Raw genomic sequence first — 8654 nt, forward strand, 5'->3', positions numbered from 1 at the left:
GCTTTGAATTCCAAGGCTCCACTATATGTGTTGAATTTAACAACATTTCACAAGCGTTTGCTCAGTTTCTACATGTTCTCAAATAAATTTGCACTATCCAGTGTATGTGACCTGATAGTGAACGTGTGAATGTGTATATGTGGCTGTCTATCATGCAATTATTTTGTTTGTTTTTTTGAGCATTGGATGAGTTTTCAARATTATTCTTTTTATTATTCATGTCACTTTGGTTACCAAATACTTATAGCTGTGTTGTTGTTTTTCTAATCACACCTTGTGAGCTCGGTATTTTCAAGATGCTGTTTAGTAAAAAAAATGTTGTGTGCCTGTTCATGGGTCTGTTTATTGTATCAGGTTATTAAAAATGTCTTGGCACAGAAAGATTTTTGTTACTGTTGTTGTTTTTCTGGATTTGTACACCACAGTTTAGTTAATATAGTTTATTAGTTTTTTTTTAATAGATATTAACTAATATTTGGATGATTTTAGAGGAATTTCATGCTTTGAAAAATGACCATAAAAAGAAAATAGCCTCATACATCTGTGATCATATGCAGAGGTCTATAAAGTACTTGAAAAAAAAATTAACTAAGTAAAAATAAAATTACATGATCAGAAAATGACTGGTAAAAATCAATTTCACTGATGAGAAAAATACTTAAGTAAAAGTCATATAACTGTTCATAAAAATTGTGAAAGTAAAAGCACTTTTAAAACACATGAAAAAAAATTAACTAAGTAAAAGTAAAATTACATGATCAGAAAATGACTGGTAAAAATCAATTTCACTGATGAGAAAACTACTCAAACAAAATTCATAAAACTGTTCACAAAAATTGGGAAAGTAAAATTACTTTTACAAACTCTCTAATAAATAAACTATTGAATTTACTGAACCAAACTGGTTCCACTAAGCCAGGTTGAGTAAACTGAGCAATWTATATTACACTTAAAGAACTTCTAAATCCAAGAACTGTGCGTTTAGTTTGAATTTAAAGCAAACGAACTTTTTCTGCGTAAAAATAAGTAACCAAACGTGACCAGGTGGAGGCGATAGATTCGCTGAAGAGCTTCGCTTCACCACAAACCGAAGAAGAAGAAGAACGCTGCTTCCGGTACTGGTTGCTAAGAAACAACAAACAGAAATTTGCGATTGATGTGTGGTTCTCAACGTAGCACTTTCGACCATTTTCTGTATTTTCAAAGTCTACATTCTTCAGAACGTATAAAAGGTACAGTCTTGATTTAATAACATTAACAGAGTTAGCTATGTTTGCTTCCTGAACAACTGGACCTAGTTAAAAAATAAATTAAAAAGGCGCGTTTTAATTCTATTTTGCTTTCATACTGAAATATTATTTGATGGTAGTGGTGTCAGAATATGTTTAATTTTAGCTTTTTGTTGTAGTAGTTTGGCACAATGTAGACCTAATGTATTTKGAGTGTTTCAGAGTTGTAASTAAGTACAAATACTTTGTTAGTGTACTTAAGTAGAATTTTTAGGTATCTGTACTTTAYTTGAGTAATTATTTTTCAGCCTACTTTTTACTTCTACTTACATTTTCACGCAGTTATCTGTACTTTCTATTTACGTTTTTAAAAAGGCAAGAAATAGAAAGTTGTTACTTCATTTTTGCTTGTTTTCATTCCAGCTTGTTATTGTAAAAAATAAATACYGTCCATATGAATTTAATTATGGTTGAATGAGAAGTATAAATATATAAAATTTTGATACCGTATTAATTTGTACACAAACACATCATGTCACACTCCAGCAGGACATAATCATTAAAATTAAAWGAAGYATAATTCATCTTTTATTTTCACCTTTGATCTTCTGTATATTGTTTAACTGGTCTGTTTTGCTGCATGTGTAGGCTATACTGTACAACAGCCATGCCGCTTCCAGACACCCTGTACTGTTCCGAGCAGATCATCATTCCYCCTGAGCTGCCAGACATCCTGAAACATTTCACCAAGGCGGCCATCCGAGCACAGCCCTGCGATTTGCTGGCGTGGAGTTCAGCGTAAGTCCTAATTGTTTGCCAGTGATCCTTCAGGTGGACAATAGGAACACATTTATTGTGTTATTTTATAATCTTTATTTTTTTTAAATAATGGCTACCACAGTAGTGTCTCCAGGGTAAATCAGTGGATGAAGAAGCAGCCTCCTTCCACATGTGGATAATTTTCTTTTTTGCATTGACTGACTGTAATTAGATCCCAGAGGCTTGCATGCCATTGCTGTGGTTAAACCATCTGATACCTAACAGAAAAAAATATTGAAAATACTAATTAAACTGAAAAGCACATAATATTTTATACCTCAAAGCACTGTTATAATGTTTGCTGTTGTAGTAATCYCTTCTTTGTGTTTTTAGACTTAAAAAAACCATGTGACATGTAGCCCTGTGTTTTTTTTAGTAAACAATTGTTAATATAAAGCAGCCTGTAACCTTTCCACAAAACAGCAGCATATCATACAGCTCACAAAATAGTTTTAAATAAAGGTTTAGAACAGTAATTAATGACATCCATGTGCTTACACTGTAATTGTGTCGTGCCGCAGGTATTTCCACGCTTTGGCTAAAGGAGAAAGTCTCACTGTCAAAGAGAAAAATGTCACACAAACTGATTCTGGACTGACTCCAGGTCTGCTGAAAATCCTCCACCAGCAAGTGAGCAGATTTTCTAAACAAGCGTRATGCAAATATTGTCAAGTTGCAAGTAAAAAAAAACTGCGTTCCAGTATAAGGCCAGATTTTACCTTCGAATCTCTTCTTTCCTCCACAAATCACAGCTTTCCCCAATGCAAACGTGCAGCAGGGAGGAGCTGCAGGACAAATGGAAGGGTCAGGGTCTTCCCGCGGAGCAGCTGGAGACCCTGCTGTTGGTGGGCAGCTTTGGCACCGAAATCGACTGGATGGAGTTTTTTGCCGTGGGCTGCGGTGATTTAGGAGGGGTGAGATGTTCCACGTGGTCGGATATAAATCCTAAACAACCCTTCTTCATGTAAAGGCCAGACACAGCCGGAGAACTTCATACTGCATTTATTCTGCCCTCCTGAGGTGCAAACTAGATCCAGATGGCTTTTTCTTCAGACTTCTCTGTTGGGGTCTTCAGGCTCCTGAAAGAGTAATTGCATATAWCCCTCTCTTGCTGTTTTGTGGATTTTTTTGCAGTGCACTCGAGGGCAAGGTTTTTTCAACAATAAATTAGACKGCAGGAGTCCATTCAAACAGAATTTGCTTTAACCTTGAAAAATCTCTTAATAGAACTCTTAGTGTCTGAAAAAAATGCAGTGAAGAGTTAGTCAATGACTGTGTGGAAAGTTTTTTGATAAAAAGGTGCTCTGAACCATTTAACCACACGAGGGCAGCCTTGATCTRCTTCTACTTATCCCGTCTGCTGTACATACATTTACAGTAAGTGTGTGTTTTAAATGTGTGTAGTTTTCTGTATAAAACTCCTTTTGTGTGGTTCTCTGAATGCAGACCCTTTTGACATCTCTAAAGTTCGCCTGCGAGATCCTGACGGACGACGAGGAAGGTGGTCCTGCCAGGATCCCGTTCGATACTTTTGTCAGACTTTACACCTATTTGGCTCGCAGAGACGCTGACCTTTCACAAGAYTCCATCGACAGCTTCCTCAACGATCTACGACAACAGGCGTAAGTACTGTTTTTGCGTCGACACTGCGTGCATTCTTTTAAATAGGTTTTTTTTAAATTTTCATCAGTCTTGCAACACTTGCACAGAGTGGAGATGGTGATGGAAAAGTAGCCAACATCATACAATATGCTAATTTTTTTTACCTGTTCATTCGTCCATGCATCCATCTGAAAGATCCTGGTGAAATGAGAGACCAAGGCGCAGGAGATCGATTCAATACTCAGACTTGAATATTTGTGTACAAACATGCAAAGTTTACCACACAACTCATATCTGGTCCATTTCCCCCAAATCCCCCTCCCTCACTTTGGAGACTCCGGAAAATGGCCTCAGATCACGTGTTCTTACAATTAATTTTTATAGAAAACCTGGTCACACCTTGGATATGATGTCATAGTAAACAAGGAACTAAGTTATAGAAATGAACACTAAAACTAAATATAGACTTTTTGATTCTCCTACTGTTCGATCACARAGTATAAAATATAAATGYGTATCAAAAATTTGCTTAATCAAGCCCCAAATATCTAACAGGGAAGTCCAGACCTTCAGGCCCAAGCCTCCCTTGAAAAAAAGAGATCYGAGATCTCARCGGGACTTATCTGGTTAAATAACAKTAGGTAAATAAATAAAGACATCTGTTTCCACTGCAACCTGTTTCCTGCTTGTTGGGGAGTATTTCGAAGTGTTCCCAGGCCCGGGTTCTCCCTGAGGTCTTTTTACCAGATGCCTGAACCGCCTCRACTGGCTCCGCTCGTTGTGGAGGAGCAGCGGCTGTACTCTGAGTCTGCTGAGTTTCTCATTAATAACTGAATATTTCACCTTATCTCTAAGACCAGCTACYCAGAGTTAATGACTAATAATGTAGACCAACCGGTAAACAAAGAGCTCTCTTTTCACTACAACAAACCGCAATACTGCAGCAGCTGCACAGATCTGTTAATCTCATGTGCCTTAAGCACGTGTGAACTGATGACATGAGCCTAAAATAAAATAAAAAAGTCACTTTGTTTATACGGAAAATTGAGCAGGAACAGTCCTGAACCAATAATCACACCAACGTAAGGCTGATGCAGCTGTATAGAAGATGTATTTCTTTGGTTCAGGTTTGGTGTAACGTGTTGCACAAGTCTGTGTCAGTTGGCTTAAAAGCACAAACAGGTAAAGTGCTGAACTCTCCTTGACTCAGATGTGAGGTTGCGATTACTCACTGTTGTGTTAATCCTTTTACTCCTGAGCAGTGCTGTTTCCCTGATGCATTGGTGTTTGTGGCCAACAGCGGCAAGCAGAGCGACATGGTTCAGGTTTTCAACTTCTTCATCAGCTTGAAGAGTCTGAAGAAGACATATCATGCTTTTTAATGCCTTTTTTTCCACATTAAATCACTCAGTTGGGGTCTATATAMGGTGGAACTACAGTGCTTTGGTCTGAGTTCCTCCTTATTGTAACTTCACCAACCCCTCTTTCACGCTGTTCCTTTAAGACACTTCAAGCCCCGCCCCCTTCTGCTTCCAGACCGGTCCACTCCGGTTTTAAAGGCGGGGGTTTAYGTTTTCTAGCTTGCGGAAACGTTTTATTTACAATTTAATTAAAAGATGTCAACAACAGAAGACTTGTCCAAACACCCTWACATGTTGGAGCCAGATGCTGACCCAGAACCAGAGGAGAATTAAGACGAGGAAACTGTAGTTGGTAAGTCCAGACCTTATTTAGCAATTCCGTTGCGGACGTAATAGACCCAGAAAACGACATAGAAAATAGAGAAAACTGAACGGGCTGAAAATTATGATTTAAACAGAATATCTAAGCAGCACTGGTAGAATAAATTAAACTTTTCTGCTTCCTAGAAACTCCAAGGACACAACAAAATGTACTTAGCTAAAAAAGTGGATTTTTCATGAAATGTCCTCTTTAAATGTGAAAAAGATGGATTTAAAAGCATGCTGTATCTCCTTTAAACATTTATGACAAGAACATTTATGTCAGAAACAGTTTCTGAGAAGGTTTTCTTGTCTGCAGACACAAAAACTGCTGATATGTCAGTTATAGACGACTTCATCAGACCAAAAAAGGGGGAAATGGAATCAGTGGTTCATAGCAGGGACAGTTGGCAGTAAAATTTAGCAGTGGGGGATACACACACACACACACACACACACACACACACACACACACACACACACGAGCTGAAGATCACCGAATGCAGCTGTGGTCAATTGAAAGAAAATGAAGGGCAGATGACCTGATATCTATAGTTTCTYCACCCATGTGACACAGCACAGAAAGAATTTTGTCCCAACCTTGTCTGCTGAGAAATAACCTAAAACTCTCCTGAATGTAACCAATCATTGTGTGACTTCTTTTTTTCTGATTGTTTTGAAACTGAGATAATGTAGTTAAGAATCATAAATGTAATTAATTCATTACTCAGATTAATAATAGATTAAAACAGATAACCCGACCCGAATTACAGCATTTTTTATTTTGTCAAGCATCTTGAGAGATTCAGACTCGTTCTGTGTTGGTAATTGTTGCAGCAGAAGTTTTCACAGAACTCTTTCAAGAAAATCAAGTTTGTTTTGTTCCATGAACAGTTCCTTTTTCACAAATAACCAAAGGTCTATGAAGTACTTGAAAGAAATAACTAGGTAAAAGTAAAAATACCTTAACAGAAAATGACTTTGGTAAAAAAAAATATTTTACTGATGAAAAAAGTACTTAAGTAAAAGTCAAAACTGTTCACAAAAATCAGAAAAGTACAAGTATTTTTACCTACTCTTTAATAAATACTGTTGAATTGACCTAACCAAACTGGTTCCACTGAACCAAGTTGAGTATATACATATTTTCTTTTAAAGAAAATATGTATTTTACCTCATGTTCATACTCTACTAGGTTTAGTAGTACCAGTTGACATAACACTTCATTTTTAGAGTGCAGAAACAACTCCTTTCATGACGAGTTCAGACAGATTTAATTTTGCAACGAGCAACTAGGTGTTAAATTTTAAAGTAAATAAGTAAAAGTGTCATTAGGTTTAAAACTTCAAAAATCCTCAAAAAAATAACTTAAAACACTGTAACAAATTAAATGTACTTAGGTGCTATAAACCTCTGCAAAAAACCTTTACTTTAACTTTAGATGATTCTAATCTAAAACTCTGGCATGAAGTCTGCATTCCTTTAAGGATGCCTGTCGACAGTTGAGTGTTTTGTGTGTTTACTGGAATTTTAGGATGTACTCAAACAGAAGACTGTGTTTAAAACACTGGTTATTTTCTAGTCTCTTTAAAACAAACATCTACTTTACAGAGGGTATTTTTATTCAGCTGTTGGTTTCTTTTATTTTTCGAACTCAAAATCCTCACAACTCTAAATGTTTGTTCGTCAGATTAGACTTGTCCTTTTAGGTACTTTTAGTAAACCACAAAGTGCTTTAATTGTATAAAACGACTGTAAAACAAATGTCAGGTTATTAAATTGGAAATTTATTTCTATATTTATCAACGTTTTATTATTCTGAAACCTTCCACTCAGCATGGTGTTCACTTTTAGGCAGATAAATTTATATTTATTTATTTATTTTTAGAAACATCTCTTGGAACATTTACAGCTCCGGTGCTGTGAGCTCTATTGTTCCAGAGGAGCTGGACCACAGAGAGAAAATGAAGTCAGTAGTTTAGGAATCTCAGCTCCAGGGTGGACCTTGTTGCCCGGCTTTTTTACAGACTTTGTTTTCAAGCGTTGCTCATAACATCACATCTCCAGGGGCTCGATGAAAGTTGCAGGACAGCGTGAAAGTGAACGGAGTGAAGAAAGTGGACACAAAGGCTCCCTTTTTTAGTGTTCCTGTTGTGGAGCTGTTGCGTAACAGGTTTCAGGGCAAGGGAATAGAAAACAGTTTGTGCTGCATTATGAAGAAACTGCTTATAGATGTGTCATCATTCTGTTTGTGACTGAGGTAACAAACAGAATACATTGTGATAAGGTTGTTTGAGTTGCACTGTGTGATTTTGACTTGCTGAAAATGTTTAAYGTACACTGTATGTTCCAGGGAGCTGCAGGACGGGATGATAGAACCTCTGGACTTCATGCACAGGGATGATGTGGACTCAGCTCCAGCTGGTTCTCCTGTTGTTTCCAGAACTTCCTCAAGAGCTGAAAAATAGAAACTGTGTCAAACGAAATCAGATGTCCATGTTTACAGTGAAAACAGTTTAAACAAAAGGTTTGTTCATGATAATGTACAGAAATAAAAACTTAAATATTGGAGAAAAATTGAGGTTATGGTAAATTATGGTCATTCAGTTCCACTTTAAATAAACTGAACACGTCCTTTAAAGAAGAAGAGGGGCGGGGCAGCCACATGTCAATCAAAGAAACACTGCAAACCATTTTTTCCCCTTAACAGAACTTTAACKTTGAAAATGTGAAACTATATGCTTGAAAAAAAAGTGCATGCAAATAACTGTATTTCAAGACAGAAAATACAAAAACTTTAGATTTATTAAAATTTTTATTTTTTGTTTAAATGAACCCGAATGCCTTTGAAGTGCTGTTTTAGCTGCAGTTGCAATGATTTTATCTACTCAATTGTGTTGAATTTGTTCTTCAGTGAGGGAACACTGGAGTCATCCTCTTTTGTGGTGATACTCTTAACTCTTTTATTATCAAAAAATCGTTTTTTCTAATTTGCATTTGCAAATTCTAATAAAAGAAGCTAATTTAACTAGGTTGTAAAGGGATTTTCTTTCTTTAAATACACAAACACTCATCAAAAAAYGAGGAAATGAAAGGTCATTGCCAGTGGATTAAAATGAAATAATTACCACTCGTAGACTGTTGAAATTATCCCGCTCAGCTGGCAACAAAAGCTTTAAAATGAAGTGTTGCGTTTTAAATTCTGGAAAGCCGGTGTTGTCTGCCTTGGCCTCTTTAACTGATTATGCAAAAACACCAAGAGTTTTTAATTAAGCTGTTATTA

General features: G+C 36.5%; 1 protein-coding gene across 2 annotated transcripts; it reads left to right on the top strand.

The window, feature by feature from the left end:
- Positions 1–1072: 1072 nt before the first annotated feature.
- Positions 1073–8399, top strand: ropn1l (rhophilin associated tail protein 1-like). 2 transcript variants are annotated; one of them, XM_014008484.1, is made up of 6 exons: positions 1073–1232; positions 1878–2027; positions 2570–2678; positions 2801–2962; positions 3495–3670; positions 7725–8399. In XM_014008484.1, exons 2-6 carry the CDS (start codon positions 1897–1899, stop codon positions 7837–7839), a joined length of 693 nt encoding a protein of 230 aa, XP_013863938.1. In that variant the 5' UTR covers positions 1073–1232; positions 1878–1896; the 3' UTR covers positions 7840–8399. The 2 variants fall into 2 exon arrangements, with proteins under 2 accessions (XP_013863938.1, XP_013863937.1); XM_014008483.1 differs by lacking the exon at positions 1073–1232 and having other exon boundaries at positions 1804–2027.
- Positions 8400–8654: the final 255 nt, after the last annotated feature.

Source organism: Austrofundulus limnaeus, unplaced genomic scaffold, assembly GCF_001266775.1.
Source record: "Austrofundulus limnaeus strain Quisiro unplaced genomic scaffold, Austrofundulus_limnaeus-1.0 Scaffold50, whole genome shotgun sequence".
NCBI lineage: Eukaryota > Metazoa > Chordata > Actinopteri > Cyprinodontiformes > Rivulidae > Austrofundulus > Austrofundulus limnaeus.